This window comes from Podarcis muralis, chromosome 5 (assembly GCF_964188315.1).
Source record: "Podarcis muralis chromosome 5, rPodMur119.hap1.1, whole genome shotgun sequence".
NCBI classification, from domain to species: domain Eukaryota; kingdom Metazoa; phylum Chordata; class Lepidosauria; order Squamata; family Lacertidae; genus Podarcis; species Podarcis muralis.
In genome coordinates this window covers 8,847,687-8,872,424 of record NC_135659.1, presented here as the reverse complement: position 1 = coordinate 8,872,424, position 24,738 = coordinate 8,847,687, and the positions used below count along the sequence as shown (strand labels likewise).

Below are 24,738 nucleotides of genomic sequence, written 5' to 3'. Positions count from 1 at the left end.
TCCTTCACAGATTCAAATAGGTACAAACAACATAGCCTATTTGATTTTTGCAAATAGTTAAATAACCAAAATTGCATGTTCAAAACATGCATTAAATTAATTACAATTGACCAGTGACAAAGAATGAATTTTGTGTTTTGTTTTTGTCTTCACAACTTTTATTGTTTATTGTCACAGCCATCCTGCAGAGTCGATCATTTCAAATCTCACTTTACACATGTGGAACTGAAGTTAACATAGAGAGCAACTTGCTCAAGGCCACCCAGTGAAGTAAGTACATGACTGAGGCAGAACCTGAGTCCAGAACACCCAGCTTCAAATGAAGCACTCCGTCTTCTGCAACACATTGCAAAATACTTTGCGACAGAACAGTGCAGAGCAGACAATTCGAAAAGGGAAATCAATCGCATGCATGCACAGCAGCTGTGGCAGAACAGGATCAGGCAGTGCCTCCAGAAGATTAAAAAATAGAGCATCATAGAATTGTAGAGCTGGAACGGACTCCGGGGGTCATCAAGTTTCTTCTTCTTTAAAAAAAGGCAGGCAGAAGTATACTTCATAGTCATCAAAATTCAAAGTAACCATTTGTGAGCTGGCTCTAGATGGGTACTTTTCCAAACTGAGTCACAGAACTGAAATCCATGCATGGTAAATCAAGAGCGGATAGGCTGAGAGAGTCTTACATCTGCCATCTTCTTTGCATGCGCCCCATATCCCTTAATGACTGTTAATGGCTGCAACCCGATCCAAGGCTTGGATTGGAAGGAAAGGGAGATCCCCTCTTTGATCACAGACCTTTCCCTGCCGCCGCCAAGAAAGCAAACAAGGGCGACAGCCACGGTGAGCTCAGCCCTTCCACGTGCAAAGATTTCGATCTCCTTCTGGGGCAAAAGAGGCTGAACCACTGGGTGGGAGGAGCCAAGAGTCGAAAGGGCAGACTTCATTAAAGAGAAGAAGCTAATGAGAAACCGACTCTGATCTGGGGTGACAGCCAGGAGAGCAAGGCATGTTTATGCCCCCTGCCCACCAGCGCAAATGTTCTTCTCCATACTCCCAGCAGTCTAGCCACCATGCAAGGTGGAGATGAAAACGACGTTATCCTGGTCTTGGAGCAGGTAGTCCAGCTCGCCCATCAACTCCCAATCTGCCCCATTGATCAGCACCAAGATTCCCGGCCGCACAGACTCTCCCTGCACAAAGAGCTCCGGCCTCTCTTTTAACAGGTTCTCTTTCATCCACACCAGCAGCTTTCGGACATCCCAAGGTCCTTCCTGGGGGGGCAGAGTCACCCGCTGCTTCCTGATCCCGCCAAACAAGAGCTCTGCTCCACCTCCGCACTCCAGCTGCAGGGACAAGGGCACCGCCATCTTTGGTGAGGGCACGGCGCTGCCCGCACCGGAAGCGCGACGCCGCGTCTGCTTCCGGGGGCGGCGGAGGTTGCCCAGCAACCAGAAATAATGGATTTTTGACCCTCTCATTCTGGGGCAGAAACAACAATAGCAGCAAATTTGGTTCTATTCATCTTCTAGGCAGTGCCTTTTTTTTTCTCCTTTAAAAATGTTTAGGGGTACTCTCAATTTGACTCAAGAAAATCACCATTTTATAGTTCAAATCGGGGAAAATAAATACAGTAAATGGAAAAGTACAAAGATTTACACAATATTTAGAGTACACGCACCCCTGCGTACCCTCATAAAAAGCACTGCATTTGGGTTTTACTCAAGAGCAGGGGTTTTTTTCTTCCACTACAGGTGATATAGAATGAGTTCTGCCCAGTGACTATTGTTATAGATACTCACTGATCTTACTATGTATAAATACACACAAACACACACAAACAAACACATAAATCTACATATACATATCAGATATCTTTTGTATTTCATGGTCTCTTCATCTCAGTGTCCACACATGTGGCCATGTATATCCCACAAATTGATAAATCTTATGAAACAAGCTCCGGGGCATGAAATTGTCTGCCACAATTTCTGCTAATCTTTATGGCGCCGCAATACTCTTTGTTGATTTCACTGCCACAGATTAACGTGTCTAAACCTCAGGAATATCCAGTTATAAATTGAATTGGTCCTAAGGATAGACAGGCATCCAAGAAAGCTGGTTCTAGCACTCTTTATTTTGCTGATTGTATTGGCAGAGCAAGGGAGCACGATTCTGAATTATGCCAGCAAATCATAGGAGGCATTTGGGGTTCTGTCAGAATTTCCAGGACTCCCGATTCACAAGCCACTAATAAGATGGTTTAGCTGCCTCACCAAAGTCAAAGGGAATAATCATGGCGAACATTGGTGAAATGCTTGCCATTTGTAAGTGGTCAGTCAGCGGTGCTTCATTTATTAGATTGCCTCCCTTGCTCCTGGATTAAAAGTGCTAAATGCAATATTAGTGGCAACTAATATATCCCAATAGGGACGCGGGTGGCGCTGTGGGTAAAAGCCTCAGCGCCTAGGGCTTGCCGATCGAAAGGTCGGTGGTTCGAATCCCCGCGGCAGGGTGCGCTCCCGTTGTTCGGTCCCAGCGCCTGCCAACCTAGCAGTTCGAAAGCACTCCCGGGTGCCAGTAGATAAATAGGGACCGCTTACTAGCGGGAAGGTAAACAGCGTTTCCGTGTGCTGTGCTGGCTCGCCAGAGCAGCAATGTCACGCTGGCCACGTGACCCGGAAGTGTCTCCGGACAGCACTGGCCCCCGGCCTCTTGAGTGAGATGGGCGCACAAGCCTAGAGTCTGTCAAGACTGGCCCGTACGGGCAGGGGTACCTTTACCTTTTTAATATATCCCAATAGTGGCAAAATGCAGGAAACCCACAGGTTTCTCTGCATCCTTTTGTGAACTGTCCCTAATCACAGAAATATAGAATTCTAGGGTCAGAAGGGACCCCAAGGTCCAAGTTTCATCGATACCTTTCCCCACTACCAAGCAAGACTGACTCTAGAAGTCTGAAAGAGTGCCCTCATGCTATGCTAATAAAGGACAGTCTTTATTTAGTTATGTAAAAGGTAAAGGTAAAGGTACCCCTCATTGTGCGCTCATCTCACTCTATAGGCCGGGAGCCAGCGCTGTCCGCAGACACTTCCGGGTCACGTGGCCAGCGTGACAAGCTGCATCTGGCGAGCCAGCGCAGCACACGGAACGCCGTTTAGCTTCCTGCTGGTAAGCGGTCCCTATTTATCTACTTGCACCCGGGGGTGCTTTCGAACTGCTAGGTTGGCAGGAGCTGGGACAGAACGACGGGAGCTCACCCCGCCGCGGGGATTCGAACCGCCAACCATGCGATCGGCAAGTCCTAGGCGCTGAGGTTTTACCCACAACGCCACCCGCGTCCCTTTTTACCCACAGCGCCACCCGCGTCCCTTATATTTATTTAATAAATTTAGTTATAAGTTATTATAAATTACATAATTTAGTTATGTAGCTATACACAAAAAGTGTTCTCTGGTGCATGTTTTATTTCCTTGAAAACACTATGCACAGAAGGTGTTACATGAGCAGAAGATGCTTGCATGACTAAATAGAAGTGAATGGAGGTGAGCCTACGTCAGACAGTAGATTTGGGGCGCCATTAACACGGATCTCTTAAGGTGGAGCAATGGGTGTCATCGTTCCCTTCCTTTCCCTATATTTCAGGTTACATTGCAGCAGTTAAATATATCTTTATATTAGTTATTTATGTTAGAAGAAAGTAACAACAGATAGCCTGAACTAGCAATGTGAGAAATATTTCCTGCTATACTTCACTCCTTACTATTTTTGGGAGGTGTTTGTACAAAATGGAGTTCTAACAGGCTTCCAAACCTTGCAATGACTCTCTCTACACACACACACACACACACACACACCACCACCACCACCACCACCCAATGCACATAATGAAACCTCTTCCCTGCCCTCATGGGAACCCAAAACACTACCCCCTGGCCATCAAGAGTAGCAAAGAGGGCAATCAGCCTCTGATACACAATTCCCTGGGAAGTTCCACAAGCCTCAGTGAAGTGTTCAGTGTTTGCTAGGATCAGTCATCACCAACCCAGTAGGCCCTACAGGTCTTGGACTACAGCTGCCATCCGTGGGGCTAAAGGAAGTTGTAGTCCACAGCATCTGGAGGGCACCAGGTTGGCCAAGGCCGGCCAAGATCATGTTGGTGAAAGCATTTAGGATCATGCTGTAAGGCAACAGTTTTCCCAGCTGCTGCTCATTTCAAGCAGACCAGCACAGGAGAGCATCCCCTACGGATTGTGCCTCACGCTAATTTGTGGAAGCAGGAAAAATGCCATTGGGATTTTTCACCACACCAAAATGGGCTAGCCCTGAAACTAAATCTAAGTATTTTTTTTACAGCAACAAAAGTGATTAAAGGTCCCATTGAACAGTTTAATTTGGTGTAAAGTTACTAGAACATGGTGTGATTTAAAGTACTTTGAATTAAAAAATAACAGCTGGCGCCACTTCAACACAATGAAAATCAAGTATTTTAGGGAGGTGGGGGTTTTTTTGTTTCCGTCCTTTGCAAAATAGCAGTCTGTATCCCTGAGCGGAATGCATTTTCAGACCCATGTATTCTGATTGCCCGTGGTTCCTTAAATTTACATTTGTTATGTGTGGATTTTATTTTATCCTGCCTTTCATCCAAAAATCTAGTTCCCATTTCGGTGATGTAGGGCAGGAGAGGAACCTTAAGCCAAAGCCCAAGAAAACCTAAACGCAACATAGGTGAATATGGATTGCTTTTTTATTGTTAGCTACCAGGGTTTCCTAATTCTTTCTTATATTTAAAATATTTTAATATGTAAGGTAATATGCATTGCATTTTAAAAGTTATCCCGTAATTTAATTTTTTTTAAAAATGTACATTTAATTTAATCATTTTTAAAGTGTCCAGCGTTTCTGCTTCATTAGAGCTTTGTGCTCATTTGTCAGAACATGGGAACACCCCCTTCTATCATCTTAAAATGGCAGCAGGACCTAGAATAGGGAGAGCCAAACTGGTGACCTTCAGAGGTTGCTGAATATCAATGCCCATCATCCCCAACAATTGACCATGTTGGATGAGACAGAGGGGAGCTGGATTCTAGCATCACCTGGAGAGCACTGCATTGGTGAGACCTGGGCTAGAATGCTAAGTCCATAGCTTTGTTTAATTGAAGCTGAACATTTAGGGAAGGAACCTGGACTAGCCCTGTGGAAAGCTATGCTCCCGCAACCCCTGTCCCACCACAAACACGATCTGCAGCCACAACAAATCAGCTCCAAATTATGGAAGTCTCAGTAGAGAAACAGGCATGCAGGTAACCCTTCAAAAGTTACAACAATGCACCTCTGAAGAAGACACATGTGTGCATAAAAGCTATGTTTCAGAACATAGTCCAAGAACAGAGCCAAGCATGAAAAGCCTTTAAGATATTAAACACAACAGGCAACGCTTTGGCAAAACCAGGTAAATAAAGGAAACACTTCCATGGCTTAATCCTAAAAGTTTGTCCCTGGCATGCATGTCCCCACATCCACAATAAACAGAATGGCTACCCTGTTCCTTGGCCCTAGGGTCCCAAACAGATGTATTCGTCCAACATTCTTGATATTTTCACTGCATATTGCTGCTCTTCAAGAGAGCCTAGTAATTGTACTTTTGCAAAAGAGATGGGAGTCCTATGTTGGGGAGACAACCTACGTCCCTCCCACCCTGTGCTCAGCTATAATGATCCCAATATTGCTTGGAGAGAAATGTCACAACAGTCAAACAATTTCAAGCTGATTTTCCTATATAGCTGTGGTTGTGGTCCACTAAGATAGAAGTGCGCTATTTTTCAAAACTGCAATGTTAAAGAATGTGATTCAGTACCTGGAGTTCTAAGCTAAGAGGGATCCTGGTCCAAATTTAATCTCCATCATAGACCCACTGGGTGATTAATTCACTGCCTCTTAACCTTAGTTGCCTTCTGTAAAATTGCTGCAATACTGAAAGCTCAGTAACTTAGCAAAATGTATATTGTTATTTATTACCTCTCGAAGGCATATATAAATGCTGCCCTTCATATTCACATTTAGAGGTAATGAAGCAAATTCATTCTCCAGAATTCAAAAGTGAATACTATATATACTCAGAATTTTGATTCTCTCTCTCTCTCTCTCTCTCTCTCTCTCTCTCTCTCTCTCTCTCACACACACACACACACTCACACACACACACACACACACACACACACACACAAGAGGATATAAAATTGCTAAGTTGTTCCCTTGTACTGGACTGGTTTCTTCTAAGGCAAACGTGTAAGTCTTTCCAGATACACCAATTTTTAAAAAAAAAATCATTGTACATTAAATGGCTGTGTCACTGGAAGGTATGATTCACTTAAACTTTAAAGCATAGAAAAATTTAAAGTTTAAATTATCTTTTCTCGCCTAGTGTACCTCCTACTCTCTGTACTGGGAACAAAGGGACAAATCCCCATACCAACGGCTGGATAATGTGCCTTTCATCAGTATCTATCTATCTATTTATTTATTTTCATTTTACTCCTGCATATTTTGGTTATTTGAACCAGGGCAGGCTTTTCTGGAATAGAGAGGAGATGGGCGTCTGATAATGGATGTGAATTCTGCGTGTTTCAAGGGAGGAGAGCAAAATAACAAAGGGTTAGAACTGTACTGTCATTTTTTAAAAACACATACACACACCCCCGATGTTTTAAAAGCAAGGGGGTAAAGGAAAAGGAGGCAGGCAAAAATTGCAGCACAAACCTACATACAAAGTGCTCATTTCAGCAAATTTTGCAAGGGCTTAAAATAACGTGTGTCAACGCTGTTTTTCATTGTTTTGAAGCAAATTGTAGTAAAGTGGTTATGTGACAAAAATAATAATAAATAGCAACAATTAGTATACATGATCAAGCCATTAAACCGTGAATTTCGTTTATTTCAATCCAGAAGTTAAGAACGTGGTGGTTTCTCTCCCGTTAAAATCAGTGGGACTCCCATTAACTTTAGATGGATCGCGCACTGAATATGGGGCTAGAGCACACAAATTCAGAGAAGCCCAGAATAGGGCTCAAGAGATGTATAGAAAAGGATCTCTTTAGTGATCTGAAAAAGACATGCTCTAAATTTCTGCCCTTTTAAAACAACGGAAAACAGCAATAGCAACATTGCATTGTTTTAACTTCTGCTATGCGATATTGCCCTAGAAATTCAGCGCATGGGAAAAGCGGATCAGGATTTTACCCTTCGCAGTGGGAGTTAAAGGCTGCAATACTATGCCTGTTTGCCTGGGAGTAAGCCCCATTCAACTCCGTGAGACTTGCTTCTGAGCAGGCACGAACAGAGCTGCGCTGTGCTCTGCCAAAAACATCACAAAATGCTGCCTTTTACACGGATTCGGGTTCCAGAACCTTTCGAGGTTAGAGGCGCATTTGATAGGAAACCACCAGAGACAAACGATAATTTCTACGAGGGCTGAAAGTGGTTCGAGAGAGTCTTTGCTTTCCATGGCCTATGAACACCCACCGTTTTTTCTTTTCTTTTTAAGAACACCAACCACACAATACAACCTTCAAAACCTGCGCACCTGGTGTGATGACCCTGCCCTGGGTGTCTACATTAAGACCACCACCAGCAATCTCTCTCCTAAACCACAAATCATAGGTTATTATTTTCACATCTACGATGCGCGGAGGGGGAGCGCAATCTTTCTTAATTTTCTCAAAAGCTGGCGCTGTGCAACTTTCCCCACTCATTCTCTTTGCCGAAACAAGAATAAATTTAATGGGGAAATATCACAAAATAAAGCGAAAATGCTCTGGGTATACATAGCAACCCTGGGGACTGGGGAAACCTCGTCTCAGTCCCCAACAGCCAGGTGCAACGCTAAGCGAGGGGAGGTGATGCGCATTAATTCCGTTTAATGCAGTTCCACGCCGGCTTTGGAGTTCCGCAAAAGCTAAGTTTCTTGGAGTTGTGGCCAACAAAAGCGTCCTAGTTATTTTGCGTCCAAGGCCTCAGGTTAGGGACCTTGTTCTGGCGATCCACTGAGGATCCTTCTCCTGCGACCACGTTGTCGCAGTAGCCACCTGGCCCAATGCTGGGACTCACATCATCGCCCAGGAACAACGGGAGGAGGAGGCTGTGGTTATTTACCTCGCAGTTTTTCCAGGGAAAGGTTGGGAACAAACGGCTTGAAATCCGGTCCCCGCCTGGGATGCCTTGGGGCGATTTGCTCGCCCACCGGTGGCAAGATCCATTTATACAAGACGCAGTACTTGGAAAGGGAAGACAGACCCGCGAAGGGAGACGCGAGGCTGCTGCCTGCGGCGCATTACATTGCACGGGAAGGGAGAGGGGGAGGGCGCTGGAGAACGAGTTTTCCTCCAGTTGATATAATGGAATTAGGAAAGCCCACTCCCTCCCTAGGGGATCCCACCACGGGAAAGGAAACGGGGGTGGGAGCCACGCAGATTCCGAAGGAGAGATTAAAACTGGAGGGTCTCTCCGTCCTCTCTCTCCACTGAGCTTCCAAAATGACGAAGGAGGTAGGTACCCCCCCAAAACCCCAAAAAAGGCCCGAGTCTCCCCGGTGCCTTTTGCTTTCCTAGGATCCTGCCAGCACCCACCCCTCCCCCACTTCAACAAGGCAAGCAGCCAAGCAGAGATTTGCTTAAAGCAACAGAATGCAATGAAAGTTGTTGTTGCTTTCCCCTTTATCTATTTGTCTCAACTGGAGGGAGTGGGCGGAAGAATGATGGCTGTGTTTTTGTTGGAGCTGTAGAAAACACGCGCGCGCACTCACACAAAACAGCAACTGTAAAAAAAAAAAAAAAAACCCCGAGCAAAGAAAAGTGAGGAAACCGTCATTTTGGTGTCTTTAAATTAGTGGTTCGAAAATGCAAGAGGCTGCTGATTTTCTGGAGATCTTTAATATGCAGGAATGCTTTGTTCTCTCTCCCCGCCCCCCCGCCGGACATGAAGTGAGGGGGCCATCAAAAATCACAGCAGAACAGAGACACCCAGACCCTTTAAGTCGGTGTCAGTAATTTGTTTTTTCTTCGCTCACCAGTGTAGGAGAAGAGATGCAGCTAAACGGAATTAAAAATGCCCCTAGATGCAAAATAACAAAATGCCCTTAAATGCAAAATCGAGCGTTTGTATTTTGTTTAAGTCCTGTTTGGCTTATTTCCTGACAGACTCCAACAGGAGCGGCTGATGTTCACACAGAAGGCGGCGGAAGTTGGGGTAAAGGGGAAGAAAGGGCTATTTGTCTGTCCCCCCAGCTACGCGCGGAAAGTGGGAATCCGCGAGAGATCTCTGGAACGCGCGCAAAGATATTAAAGCCGAACGTCGGAAAAGGCGCCGGCGCTCTGGCGCGCAAACAAGACCGCGAGAAAACCTGCGTCTCCAGAGGCCGCCGCTTGATAGGACTTGGTCCCATCACGACAGCAAATCGATGGGGCGCAAACATTCAGCCCCCCACCTCTCGACCACAGTCTCCGTGCCCCTCTGGGTACAGACAGTTGAAAACAAGGAACCTCAGGACACTTCCCCACACGGGCCACGTAACCATTTCATCTGCCCAATCTGCGGTTAAGCACGCTTCCCACACCTGGAGACGCAGCGCACTGTCCTTTCTCCTGCGCAAGCGTCACTGAAAATAATATGAGCGCCGCAGAAAATGCGCATTGCCATCCGAACTTAAGATTCAAATTACGTATTTACATATTATCCAGAAGCTTGTATTCTATAGCCCACGCAAAATCCTCTTTTAATTTTCTATCCTCCGCCTCTCCCTCCGCACTTTTACCCCTCCCCTCTCCCCTCCTGTTTATCTGTCTCTCTCTCCCCCCCCCTTTTTTGGTTATTTACTTGCTCCTTTCAATTACTTTTAGGTGTTTAGTGATCAGAAAACTGTTTGCACTACGTGGTATACGAATGGTGACGCGCAGCGCATGCTAAAAACGGTTTTATACAAAACCACATTCATAAAATGCATTATAATATACAATCACTGTCGCACAATTCTCGTGCCTATGTGCATAGGCAGGCTGCGTAAAATTCTAACCCCATTTCGGGAAGAGAAAACTCCTTGATATGGAAAACATCAGCGGTGCGGACAAAGGAGGCGAGAGAAATCGGGGCTTGCCACTCCGAATTTAGAAAACCTGTCTTTTCGTTCTTAGCCCAAAGCGTCGCCTTTCGCTCGTCAACCCGCGGCGAGGGCGAGTTCCCCTCTCCTCAAATCCAAGAAAGGGAAAGGAACACACACACACACACCTTACAACCAACCCCCTTTGGGTCCAGATCTGGGCTCCCCTCCTCGCCGAGGTGCCATACTCAAGTTACATTTCAACACGGTGGGGAAAACAGGATTTGCTGCTGGACGCAAAAACATAGATATTCCCCATCATAGCCCAGCCAGTCTCGAGGGATGAGGGGGGGGGGGTCGGGCTGCCCAGTTCGCCCTCTCCGCCCGCCCCCTCCCAAAGGAAAGGTGGCTCCAGTCCGGTCAGGAAACCGAAGTCTCCGGACGTCGTGGTGCAAGCGAGGTAGGGACGTTGACAGAGAACGACGCTTCCCCGCCTTGAGTGAATTGGAGAAGGCCGAGAAAAGATATCAGAGAGGAGGCCAGGGGTATATCCCCATGATAAGAGGTGGACTTCGTCTCTCTCCTTACGGTCCCCAGGAGAGAGAATAGATTCACTCGACAAAGAAATCGGATCAAGTCACAGCCGAGAATCGGAGCAAGACCCGCACCTTCTTCGTACCTATTCCACCTTGGCTCTTTCCCGCTCCTGCCCCCCCCACCTCCCTCGTTTTCCACTAGTAAGAACAACCAGAAAGCGCAAAACCATTGGAAGAGGGGCAACCAAAGCACGGGCAACCGAACCCTCTCAGCTCATCTCAAATTTCACTCAAATCCAGATTCGATTTTCTGGGTGGGGAAATCTGAATTGGGAGTCGGGGTGGGAAGGAAGGAAGGAAGGAAGACATCTAACAGGAAAAGAAGGCGCATTTCATAGCCTGATTCCGAAACAACCCCGTTATCCGAACTAACGTGGATTTAATTCGATTTGCGTCCTATTAATCCGAGTACAACCCATCCACTTTAACGAGGCTGTGAATTCCAGACTGGATCACGGCGGAAAAGGTGATGGGTTAGTCAACCGTTCAGAGAAAAGAGTTGCCTTAAAACAAAACAAAAAGAAAACACCTCTCTCTCCTCAACTGACTTGAAATTGACAACACACTTCGACTATCCTGGGAACTTGGGTTTCCAGGGAAATCCGTTCCCTTCCTTCGCGTTAGCCTGTTTGCTAGGGGTGGGGTTGAAACCCCTGCATTTTATGGAATTACGGTAAATGAGCCAGAATTGGGGTGCGCAGGGAAAGAGGACGACGCAAATCTTTAGTGAGAGGCGCAGTGCCATTTTGCCACAGATTCTCCGAGCGAAGAATTGTTCTTAAAAACAGGAGACGGTGGAGGGACACACCCAATACCGAGGAAAGAATGGAGTATGCTTTATATGAGTGGCATCTGGGTGCTCAGAGCCTCGCAAAACGGGAGCAGTCAGAAAAAGCAGACGTGGCGGCGGGTGACTGCAGGCAGCCGTCCTTAACAGGTTAAACGCCTGCGCATCTCTATTAGGAAAAGAGCTTCCGAGCCTTTGCGATGCCCTTTGCTTCTTTCCAGAAACGCCTAGGTGGAATCTCTCACCTGCTCCAACAAAAATTAAAGGATGCTTTTTTAAAAAAAGCACCCCTCCTTTTAAAAAAGCGCGCATCAGTCAGACAGGATCAGACCTCCTTCGTCGAATTAAAAGGGAAAGAGAGAGGCGAGAAAGTGTACTCGGGTCCCGGGACCAGAGTTCCACGGCGGGCATTGGGGCAGGTGGGACTTTGCAAAGGAGGCGACAGAAGCAAGAACGCGTTCACACGATCTGGTGTATGGGATCGAGGAAGGGAAGAAAACCCGTGGGGAAAAGAGTCCCGAGAGAAAAATCGGAAGGATTAAGAAGGACATGGGCACTTCGAGATGGACTAGAGATTCCAGCCCAAACATTTATAGGAATAAACAAACAAACTGGGAAGCCGAGAAGGCCTAGTCGGCAAAGAGATAGCATCATCTACACCCATTTCCAGAGGCTTCCTCTGCGCGGGGTTGTGGCCTTTGCGTCCTCGCGCGCAGAGATGCAGAGATGGTGCTTTTATTTTTAATGCATTTAGAGGCGGGGTAGTTTTCTTTTTTGCGGGCCGACCCAAAATACTGAATGCACCCAGCACCCAGCTCCGCCCAGGAGCGGGCAATCCTCTGCGGGCATTCCAATGTTGACAGAGAGAGAGATAAAACAGGGAGATATAAATATGTAAATGAATACTTTGACGTTTGTCTACACATGGAAAGAAAGGCAGGGGGAAATGGGGGAATGCAGACGCACGCGCGCGCGCACTCCAGCGGTTAGATAATTGGAATTTAACGGACTTTCTGAGTTATATTCTAGGCCTAATTGAATTAAACCAATTGACTCTCCATTAGAAATACTCTAGCAGTGACCCAGGCTATAAATTTGGGGCACACGGTTTGCAGCAAGTTCCTGATCTATGTTTCCGCATGCAGTCAGCCCGTCCTTCCTTCCTTCCGCCCTTCCTTCCTTCCTTAATTTGGTTTTCAGAAAAATAGGAGCAGCAGCTCCGGAAAGAAATAAAAACGGGACGGGAGCCTAACCGAAAGATAATTCTCGATGGGCCACCGGCGGGCGAGCCCCCGGAGCAAAGTCCTCGAAGAGGATAAATGGGGTGCAGACGAAAGAGCAAATTTAAGGCTCTTTCCCGCAAGAGGTACAGTCCAGTTTGCCAAAAGGGGAAGAGCCACATAGCGAAGCATAGGATTCAAGTGTTTGCATCCATGCGCAGTCGCATCCCCACTTCGCATTTTTGTAGGTGTAGGCTTCTCTAGGTGGAAATCTAAAGTTGGATTCCCGTGTAGCTGCGCCGTCCCCGCCCCCCCCCCCCAATATTGGAGAAAGGGCAAGCTCCATTCCAAGGGGTGTTAAGTTGACACGACAGGTCGGGGGTTGACCCAGCTCCCCAGCTTTCCAAACTGGGTTGCAGGCCAAGTTCAGCAAAGATGCGTATCCAAATGCGCATTAGGATTTTTCTACGCATTTTACTCAGCAGAACCGAGTCTGCAATCAGGCACGGGTATTGGGCTGCGCATGCACATTTACTCGCAAGTTATTGTGTTCAATGAGTTTTACTCTCAAGTAGAGGAGTTGGGGATTGTGGTCCTGGAGCTAGCAAGAACGGTAGAGGGATCCTAGCCGCTTTTCCCAGTCGGGTCTGTACGGAGAGGGTGGTGGTTTGGGCGTATCGGCTGTACTCCTCCCAAAGCCCGCCTTAAAGGAATTGCTTAGCTTTCTGGTTCCTTTAGGAAGCCAGTTCCTTAAGCTGTACCTAGCAAGAACCTGCTTTGTAACAGGGATGCCTTCTATTGTTTGCGCGCGTGGCTACTATCCGCAAGCAAGTTGAGCCGTGAATGATTGCAGATCAAACCATCGTAGAGGGAAATCAAAAGCAGCCCAATCTCTGCGTGTGAGTTTTGGCGGAAGCAAGGCCCTCTGCGTTCAACGGGGTTTGATCCCAAGTAAGTGTGTGGGCTGGAGCCTGCTCGGCCTTAGCTGGGCTGGTATGCGGATCAGGGCCTTACGTGGATCCCCGCCGCTTAGAACACGATGCCCGCGTCTTAGTTAATAGGTTTTCTGGATCGAAGCCACGGAATGTTCCTACCGACAGAAATTGTTAGGAAATTAACATTCGGCTTTTAAAAAAAGACTCTCTTGGCCTCAAGTAAATGAGTGTACTGTTTCAGGATGGGTCCATTACGCAGACAGGTAAGTGCCCCCAGCTTAAGGCTACACTTAAGACTGTCGATTTGAATAGGATTGTGCCGGATGCAGAGCGCAGCCCTCCAGCTTCGCCGGATTTGGGGATGGCGGCGGCATTCAAGTGCCTGGGTTATTATTATTTTTGTGGGGCGGGGGAACACTAAGGCCCATGGAATGCTTCCTTACTTCCGAGTATGCATGAACAAGCTTCGGTTCTCCATAGTCCAGACTGGCTTCGGGGCGATGCCAAAACATACGGCGTCAGCCTTCTCTAAGTCGAGGGCTGCTTGCCCTGCGCTCAATTCTGAAACTAAAGTTCTCCCTTTTGAAAGCCTCCGAGGCAGCCAGGTAGATTTACTGGCCCAAAGCAGCCAAGGCAGTCAAAGGATAGCAGCGAGAGGCAGCGGGGAGCCCGGCGGCGGGCAAGAGAAAGGAACAGCGAAGAACACGGCGTAGCGCACTTGTGCCACGCGCGCAGCAGTCGGGAAGGGCAGGCGAGGGCGCACAGCAAGCGGGAGATGCGCGACCACCTGCTCGCCGCACACAGAGGAGACGCGCAGCCCTCTGCCACACGCCGGCGGCAGGTCCCGTGTTTGTGCGTTCAGGGAGAAAGGGCGCGTGAGCACATCTGTTTCAGCACCCTCTCTCTCGGGACTTCACACGTGCATACAAACGTAGACAGAGAGACAGGAGGGTGACCAGTTCATACGCACGCGTGCATGCATCTATCTATCCATAAGGCGTCTCTGCATCCTGCGAAGGCGACACAGGAGGCCAGGACGCCCATACTGGCAAAACAGCCGCCGCTCTGCGGCTACAACGGCTCATATGACCGGAACCAAGCTGAATGTTTCCTTGGCCAGCAATGTCATATAGACCCAGGGAGGGGAGAGAGAGGACCTTTTCAGCATCGTTATGGGCAACAGAGGAGCGCGGACACGATCCAGCCAAGTCGAACGCTCTTAAGTCCCGCAGTTTTCAAAAAGAGAGTAAAACACATGTCTTATTATAAGCTCCACTGAAATGAACTGGGCTTAACAGCTGTTAACTCTGGGGTGGACAGTGCCCCAATTTTCTTCACACGCACATACCCCGTTCTGAAACGCATTTATTTATTTGCAGAGCCCACGGAGGCCAGAGGAATTCAAGGAAGCGTAATGAGGTTTGTAGCCTTGAATTGTGTCCGGAGCCTTCTCTAGAGGTGGCCCCATTTAAAAGGTACACATCACCCTTGCCATTTGTACACACAAAACGTGTGCTCATCGGCAGGCTTCCCGCTTGGCAACACACATTACATACACACATATATAATATATACGCACACATTACAAACCCACAAACTGTGCATCTTGCTGCTTCATAGATGAACGGAGTAGCTACATGTTTTATAAACAGACTGATTCAATGCCTGTCATCCCAGAAATCGGCCCCAGGCATTTAGTTATTTATAAGTGAGTAACATACTCACTTAAGTTAACTTATAAGTTATTCGCTTATAAGTGAGCGAGGGGGTTTTAGGATTGCACTCGGAGGCTGAAATCCTAATCATGACTTAGAAAGAAATACGCACTTAGGAGTCTGTCCCACTGAACTCAGGGGAAGAACTGGCAAGCTGATCCATGCCTGCTGCTTACCTAGACACTGGTCTCATTTTAAATCAGGGGCTCTCACCTCTGTATATAGTTTGAGGCTGGGCTGCCAGGTAGATCGAGGCAGGTTCACAAGGAAGGATACGACCAGACAGGTGCTGCGCTATATATACACAATACCGTTCATCAGCATACGTATTAAGAGATAAAGCTGGGGGAAATACGTTTTGCACAGGGAAATATATACATGATTGACTTCTCCAGAGCTCCCTCACCTATTCGTACCCGTTCATATGCACATACTTGGGTCTACCTACCTCTTTCCGTAAACAGACGCTCCTGATCTATCTGCAGAGGCACACCGCGAAAGACATGCTGCACGTCTAAGAATAGACACCAGATAACCCCCACACTCCCCTCGGTACACGCATCTTCCCGGGGCTACAAATATACACACGCGCGCACACAAAAAAGGATGTCATTTGGGAAAGCAACGCACAAATAACCAGTGCAATGAGTTCGCAGCGGTTCATGTGTCCGCTACTCTTACTCTCAAGAAAGCCACAGCGTTGGAGTAAGCAGCGGTGGTGGGGGGGGGGAGAGGGGGGGGTCAATTGCCCTTCGACGCAGCCTAACCAAAACAAAACTGCCTGGGAAGAAAGCGCGTCAGGATGGGGAACTGGGCGACAATCACTTTATTTAAAAGCAACAAATGCCCCCCCTCTCTCATGCATACCCTTCGGATGGAGGCCCCACGAGGGAGGGGTGGCCCCCATTATTTGCCCCTTGGAAGGATTGGAGGGGTCAGGCTTCAGGCAAACTTCTTGCGAGCCACTGATATGTCTTCCCCGATTCCTATACCTGCCATTCTTCTTTCTGCCTTCCCAATTCTCTGACCACTAACCTCTTTAAGCTTCCGAGGTGCTCTGAACGCTAAGATTATCCGTGAAGCAAAGAGACTCCTATGCACTTCTCCATGCAGCTATTTAAACAGGAAAAGTAACCAGCCCACCTGTTTACAACCTTGAAATATCGCTAGCGCAGCGCTACATAAACACACACGCGCGCTCTGCTAGCCTTCTTCTTCATATCTGGGCAGCGCAGTTATTATAATAATCCTCCCTGCACCATTCGAGCTCCTAAGACAGCCAGTTTTCTTTATTATTAAATCAATGTGGGAGAGGGAGCGAGAGAGGGAGCGAGAGAGAGAGAGAAAATTCCTTACGTTGCATTGGCACACCGAGGATTTCTGGAAGACCCTTGACAGAACCTTCTGTAGTGAGTGCTGAGCTTTGCATCATTTTATTTCAAACGTGTCGAGCAGAGGGGGGAAAAATGGGGACGGAAAAAACCCCCAGGAGAATATATGTCTATAGATCTAATAAAATAAAAATTAAAAAAATCTTGATCAATAACAAAAAATAACAAAAACCACGGAGTATGATCGGGGCCGATCCTTCTAGGCGCTCTAGGAGGTTCTGAGGCTGGCCCTGGTCGCTTCAAATCCCCTTGGCTTCTCCTGCTATCCCAGCTTGACTGTATCCTGGGTTAAAAGTGGTGCTGCAGTGGTGCTCCTCGTCGTAGGAGCGCTGGTCTAGGAGAGGCAGCTTTGATTCATTCACACTGCAGGGAGAGGGCGTGACGTCACTTTCCGCAGGGAAGCCACGCCCCCTCCAGCCAATCCCTGCGCGCCTCCTTTCAAAAAGACCCGGGGCGGGGGAAGAAGGTGATGGAGCAGCAAGTTCAGGGAGCGGAGCGCGGCTGGGCGGACGCGTCCCGGGCGCACCTCTCCATCATCGCCCTTGGCAAGGCGCGCCTGGGGGACATCTCCGCCCCTGAGCTCCAAGTCCTCATCTAAAGGCGAGCGGCTTCTTAGGTTTGCAGGCTGCTGCTATTGCACCTTAGAGCCCAGCTGCTGCATCATCATCATTTTTTAAATTATAAAAATAATAATAATGATATACCGCCTTTCACCCTAAGATCTCAAGGCGGCTCACAACACAAAATTACTGTTGTTGCTATTCTTTCTTCTTCTTTATTAAATTTGTTTACCGACCTTCATCCAAAGATCTCAGCTGCTGCGGCATCATCATCATTTTTTAAATTATAAAAAAATAATGATATACCGCCTTTCATCCTAAGATCTCAAGGCGGCTCACAACATAAAATTATTATTGTTGCTATTCTTTCTTCTTCTTTATTAAATTTGTTTACTGACCTTCATCCAAAGATCTTAGGGGGCGTCCCAGCATAAAAACACAAGATAAAATACACAAGATACATAATAAAAACTACAAGGAGGAACAAAACAAACCATATCCCGCCCCGCAACATATTTAAAAGCATATAGGATGTTAATCAGCCCAAGGCCTGGCTCCACACGCTGAGTAAAGAATGAGTCAGGGGATTGAGAAAGCGCCGCCCGCGGTTTTGTTCCGCTATCTCCCTTTCACACGTGAAAAGTCACCCGGCGCTGCGCGCTCCTGTCACGTGTGAATCCATTGCAATGCGCGAAGTCGAACGTTAAGAGGAGCGCGGATCAAGCGGTAGCAGCCGGGATTTAGATGCCAGATCTGTTGAGAAGGGCTTACTGCACAATATCGGAACCAAGAGGGATATATTGAAGGCGCTGAAAAAGAACCGAGCAGGGAACTTGAATAAGTTCAGGTGAGCACATAACTGCTTTTCTTCCGTGATGCATGGATGAGCAGCTAAAATTGTATTTCTCCCTACAGGAGAATGGCAGCCCCTTCCAAACTTAAATGACCGTTGTCTCAGAAGTAATTTCCAAATAGTTTGAGGGGGCTTACTTTCAAATTGAGGGAATAAAGAAGTCCGAGGCTTTGCTACTGTTTTAAGGATATTATCATTTTCTTACTTTGCAATGGTTTTGATGACTATTCTAATTCTTTATTCACAGCCCAATTCTATGCATGGGTTTTTCAAAAGCATGTCTTGCTGTTTTTCAGTAGACTCACTCCTATGGGCAGAAGATGGCACCCTGAATTTTCCATTATGAAAACCTCCTTGACAGCCACCAGGCAGAATACAAACAAAAACTATAAACAGAGCTGTAATTAAAACAGAAGCTGATCAAACACATTAAGTTTTCAGATTAGGATCAGTGAACAATTTGAGAGAAGAGTTCTGGTGAAAAGAACAGCATGCTGTGAATTTCAAGAGTCCCAGTGCGTCAACTTTTCTTTAAAAATAAAATAAAAATCAGAAGCTCAAACACAGAACTGGAAAACATAGTTTATTCTGAGGGGTTTTTGGTGGTGCATGTGTGAGTTGATTGCATTTATGGTCTCAAATGACAATTTCTGCTTTTGTTCTGTTCTCTTCAGGCATTAGATTTCTTTATTAAACAAAATTCAAAATTATGTACTGCTTAGTTGTCAGACAACCTTTTAAGTGGCATATATGAATTTTAATGGGGGCATGTGATATATATATATCATATATATATCATGTGTGTGTGTGTGTGTGTGTGTGTGTGTGTGTATCACATGCCCCCATTAAAATTATTGATAAAAACAGGTATATAAAAGCACTCAAAAGATAACTAAAAGCAACAGTAGCTTAACAGAGATTCCAGACAAGTAACTTTTCCTTGTCTGAATAGGCTTGCCTAAGAAAAAGTATTCTAAGCAGCTTCTGAAAAGAATACAGTGAGGGAACTTGTCTGATGTCAAGAGGCAGGCAGTTCCAAAGTTTAGGTGCTGTAGACAAGTGGAACAGTGCTAAGATCTGCCATGATAGTGAAGAGTTAAACTCTGAAGGCATTTGCAGAGCCTTGGGAAGGCAGGGAATATGTAAAATAATTTACCAAACAGAATTGAAAGTCTAGCAAATCTTATTTGTGATTGTGAAAAGCCAAACCACCACATGGACTGAAGGATCTACAGCTGTGATTTAAAAACATTTTCTTAAAAAGAAAACAAACTTATTTTTTTTAACTCTAAAGAGGAGAAAGTTAAACTTTCTGCTGCAATTTTTTTCAGAGGCAAAAAAAAAAAAAGATGAAAGTCTTAGAGGCACCCAAATAACAAACAAACAAACAAATTTTAATGTGCATTTTAAATTCTCAATCTCTCTCCTCCCCTCCCTTGATAGTGGTACATTCCGCCCCGCCCCCCATCAAAGGCTCCAGTAACATAAGCATAGGGAATGGGAAGGTGGAGCAGGGGGAGGGATAAGTTATTTAATTGTAAAGAGCCTATCAAATGTCTTGCTAAGTTTTATTGAAAGAAGGCCATTCAAAATTCTGTGCTGTGATTTAATGAAAAATATTATCTTTTTAAAAGATGTGTCCCATTTATTCCCTTTGTAAACAGGGCATGACTCTAAGTTATCCAGGGAACAAGCTTATTGCAACGGCTGGAGTTTGCTACGAGATCCAGAGCTGGACAGTAACAAAAATAACTTACGTGTTTGCCCCACACCCCAAGAAAGGAAATAGTGGAGTCAAAGTACAGCTAGTGGTATAACTCCTTTAAGATTGCTCATAGATGGTGTGTAACTGAGTCACACGCTGAGCAGAATTACTCAAAGTAACAATACAACTTGCTGGAGGGGTGTGGATTGCTAAGGACATTCACCCACATTTGGTGGGTTTGCCTAATAATTCAGTACTTCTGGTACAAAACATTTTATGAAATAGAATTAAGGGGCAAAATCAGACACTTAATCCTCCTATGGCTTCATTATCCATTTTTTGATGGTGCAGACAAACCCATATTCTTCAAGGGTTTATGAATCTCCTCCTTTATAGCGACACACATTGTAATTGCCCACAGATTAATGAATCAGATTAATGGAAATTTAGGTGAACAATGATGTTCTCATTGACACTTAGCATAAAGGAGAAATCCAAGAAAAAATACAGTTCATTGTATACAAAATTGTTTTGCTTTCACTAGATATATTTCAGGCAAAGAGCATGACTGGAATGCCCTCTTTATGCAGATATGTCATAGACTGTTTTACATAATCCCACCCCTACCCTCTTTTATTAGATAAAGTGGTCTTATTTATGCTATATCATATTTCTTGACAATGATACAACATTTTCTTCAAAATGTTCTATTTAACCTACATGATCAGTCTGGCAGAAACCTAGTTCTGCCCCTTATGGCCCCCTCTTATGTATGAAAATGATATTATTTGTAATGCTTTTATTTATTTGAATTTTATTTCCCCATTGATAACTATCAGTTATGTAACCTGTAATATTTTGATGGACTCCCCATCCATTTTACCTCTTAGGGCCTGTTGTCATCAATGATCTGCTTTGCTGTATTGGAAAAAATTCAAAGTCTTATTACCGTATTTACCGGAGTCTAATTCGAATCTCAGTTTTCAGAACCTTGAAACCAAAAAAGTATTTGCTGGCAAATGTAAATGTGCCATCAAATCTAGTGTACACCTTAATTTTCAGAAAGTAATTTGGCAAAAAAAAATGGTGCACAATAGTTTTGAGCAAATATGGTAACTTCAGTGAGCTACCCCCGTTATTTCTAAACCATGTGCAGGGAAACCCTATTTAGACAGTGTGAAAGAAATTAAATTATTAAAGGGTCTTGTGAGCTCAAAGTAACCAGTCACAGAGCAGGCTGCCTGTGTGCTTTGCATAATTCAATACTCTGGGTCTTCTTCTAATCAGCATCACAGAGAGTGGATTGTTGCATTAGGTGTGATCTAATTATTCACACATCCCTAATGGAGCAAAACAGAATTCTGCTCTTAGAGGAGGATGTCTGTGGTGTCTCTGCGTGAGTCACTGATCTGGGCTGACCTTCCAATCAGATCAATGACTAAAACAGAATCAGAGGGGGTGAACTCCTCAGGGAGTGGTAACTCCTACTCTCACATACCATAAAAGTAACCCTTAAAAACGTAAGTGAAGCACACCTCCTATTTTAATCCACAAAGTTTGAGAAATACGGAGATAAGCAAATGATGAAATCTCTCCATTTAAACCATTGTCCTAAAATACTTTACTGTGGCTGGAATGGACCCAGTAATTTTAGAGTAAGGTGATAAATTGCTCACAAGAACACAAGGGGAAATTTCATTGCTGGACAATAAGTTAACATGTACATTAGAAACTGTGCGAGTACCCTACAACTTCATAGGCTTTCAGCACCATCTCACCATGGACAGCACCCTGCTTTGTACCTCCCTGAAACTTTTTTTTTTAAAAAAAAAATCCAGTACAGTACTGTATTTACATTTATAAGGTTTTTTCCTTGAGACAGAAATTTGCATCATTTCGTTCTTAAGTCTAACAAGAGGCCAGGTGGAGGGGCTGTGCACAAAAGGACCGACTCCCCTCTTAGAATGCTATTTATGGGGAAATGTCCTACAAATAAAATACAGACAGGACTCCTCCTTCATGTTAACACAACAATTGCTGACGGAGAAGATAAAAAGGGGAAGAGAGCCTGCGGAAAAAATTGTGTAGAAAATGGCTATGATATGCTATTTGGCAATATGGTGTTGTGTTAGAGGTACATAAATGTTGCACTGATAAAAAGATGCTGAATTATTTACTTATTGCTTTGGTGCTCAAGGCACAACACATTCAGGCTGATTCTGGAGGGACATGAATTGTTACACTGTGAGCAGCTAAGGGCCATAGTTTGGTGGTAGAGCATCTGTTTTGCGTGCAAAAGGTCCCAGGATCAATTCTCAATACTTCCAGGTAGGGCTGGGAGAGATCTCTTTCTAAATCTAAAATATTGGAGAGTCATCTTATATGCCTCCTTTTTGCAACTCCTGCAGCCAAGTTGGAGCCAAATGCATTGCTCTGCTTTCCGTTGGACCACACAAGCGAAGCTGAGAGTGGGGTCTTGTTGTCTGGGCAGCACAGGTGAGGTCACTTGGGTGCTACTAACCTAGCAAAACTAGATAGCATCTTAAAAAGCAGAGACATCACCTTGCCAACAAAGGTCTGTATAGTAAAAGCTATGGTTTTCCCAGTAGTGATGTATGGAAGTGAGAGCTGGACCATAAAGAAGGCTGATCGCCAAAGAATTGATGCTTTTGAATTATGGTGCTGGAGGAGACTCTTGAGAGTCCCATGGACTGCAAGAAGATCAGACCTATCCATTCTTAAGGAAATCAGCCCTGAGTGCTCACTGGAAGGACAGATCCTGAAGCTGAGACTCCAATACTTTGGCCACCTCATGAGAAGAGAAGATGCCCTGGAAAAGACCCTGATGTTGGGAAAGATGGAGGGCACAAGGAGAAGGGGACGGCAGAGGACGAGATGGTTGGACAGCGTTCTCGAAGCTACCAGCATGAGTTTGACCAAACTGCGGGAGGCAGTGGAAGACAGGAGTGCCTGGCGTGCTCTGGTCCAGGGGGTCACAAAGAGTCGGACACTACTAAACAACAACAACAACAACTTAGCAAAAACAACGCGGGAGGCAGCAGTTACGAGTTACTGGTCTCTGCAGCCACAGCAGGCGCTGTGATTCTCCAGCAGTTTCACTTCAGCAGAGGCACACTCCATTGTCTCTTGAGACAGAAGGATGCCAGCTGTTAGTAGCTGGCCCTAAGATGGATGGACCAATGGCCCAACTCAGGATAAGGCAGCTTCCTAATAATTATGTATTCCTCTGGAAAATCATTAGCCAAGTCAGTTATTTGAATGTAGCTCCTCTATTAATATAACTCTATGCCATGTGCAGAAGGGACGCGGGTGGCGCTGTGGGTTAAACCACAGAGCCTAGGACTTGCTGATCAGAAGGTCGGCGGTTCGAATCCCCATGACGGGGTGAGCTCCCGTTGCTCGGTCCCTGCTCCTGCCAACCTAGCAGTTCGAAAGCAGTTCAAAGTGCAAGTAGATAAATAGGTACCACTCTGGCGGGAAGGTAAACAGCGTTTCCGTGTGCTGCTCTGGTTCGCCAGAAGCGGCTTAGTCATACTGGCCACATGACCTGGAAGCTGTACGCCGGCTCCCTCGGCCAATAAAGCGAGATGAGTGCTGCAACCCCAGAGTCGGCCATGACTGGACCTAATGGTCAGGGGTCCCTTTACCTTTATGCCATGTGCACACACTCTTACACAATCATCCAACTTTCTAATTATCCAGCTGCTTCGGGATACTGGAGACCTGTGGGCAAGTCAATGGCTTACTGCCATTTGGGGGACCTTAAAAATTATAGGCCAGCTAGTCTGATTTCTATTCCTGGGATGCTGCTACATAGATCATTGTAATAAAACAACTCATCTGTAAACATGGGAGGGGGGAATGGGGAAATATTACTAGTACCAAACACAGGTACCCGCCGCCCCCTCCAAGCAAAAGCAATCAAGCTTACTTATTCCATTTCTTTCCTTGACAGAGTAGCTGGTTTGGTAGGTCAGGGGAAAGCAGTTAGTGGATAAGGGGAATGCCCATAAATCTTGCCTTCAGTAAAGCTTGACACAGTAGGAGATTTGTATCAACAATGTGGGAGAATGAAGGGACAGATTATGAGTGGCTAACTCTTTTCAGCCTGAGGACTGCATTGCTGCTCAGCCACCTCTCTGAGGGCTCCAAGCCAGCAGCGTGCATGACTAATGCGTATATACCCTGCACATAGAGGCCCTACATACACTCACCACATGTGCACATACACCACAAATACAGCACACATACACACTTGCCAGGCCTAGTCACACAGTGTTCTCTCCCACTCATTCACACACTTACGTATGCACTCATGCAGATACACACACACACGTCTGTGCAAAGTAAAGACAGCATATAATAAGTACAGTGGTACCTCGGGTTAAGTACTTAATTCATTCCGGAGGTCCGTTCTTAACCTGAAACTGTTCTTAACCTGAAGCACCACTTTAGCTAATGGGGCCTCCTGCTGCCGCTGGAGCACGATTTCTGTTCTCATCCTGAAGCAAAGTTCTTAACCTGAGTTACTATTTCTGGGTTAGCGGAGTCTGTAACCTGAAGTGTATGTAACCTGAAGCATATGTAACCTGAGGTACCACTGTATTAAGAACTTCCAGAGCAGAAAGCTTCACTTCTATTCAGAACCCTTGCACTTGAGAAATTAAGCCTAATTATAACTAAAGTAAAGGAACGCGGGTGGCGCTGTGAGTTAAACCACAGAGCCTAGGGCTTGCCAATCAGAAGGTGGTTCAAATCCCCACGACGGGGTGAGCTCCCGTTGCTCGGTCCCTGCTCCTGCCCACCTAGCAGTTCATAAGCATGTCAAAGTGCAAGTAGATAAATAGGTACCACTCTGGTGGGAAGGT

The 24,738-nt window shown here is 45.9% G+C and overlaps 1 protein-coding gene and 1 pseudogene across 2 annotated transcripts in view; both read right to left on the bottom strand.

The window, feature by feature from the left end:
* The window catches only part of LHX4 (LIM homeobox 4), a 91,466-nt gene that overhangs the window by 57,847 nt on the left and 8,881 nt on the right, over window positions 1–24,738 (bottom strand). The window contains exon 1 of one of the 2 annotated variants that reach the window (XM_077928267.1): window positions 16,697–17,065. The exons of the other annotated variant lie outside the window; for it this stretch is intronic. Coding sequence (XP_077784393.1) covers window positions 16,697–16,772 — 76 coding nt within the window. The 5' untranslated portion in view covers window positions 16,773–17,065. Of the gene's footprint in view, window positions 1–16,696; window positions 17,066–24,738 lie in introns of those variants that run through there. 2 annotated transcript variants of the gene reach the window in all.
* LOC114598586 (ubiquitin-related modifier 1 pseudogene) lies at window positions 901–1,400 on the bottom strand (annotated as a pseudogene).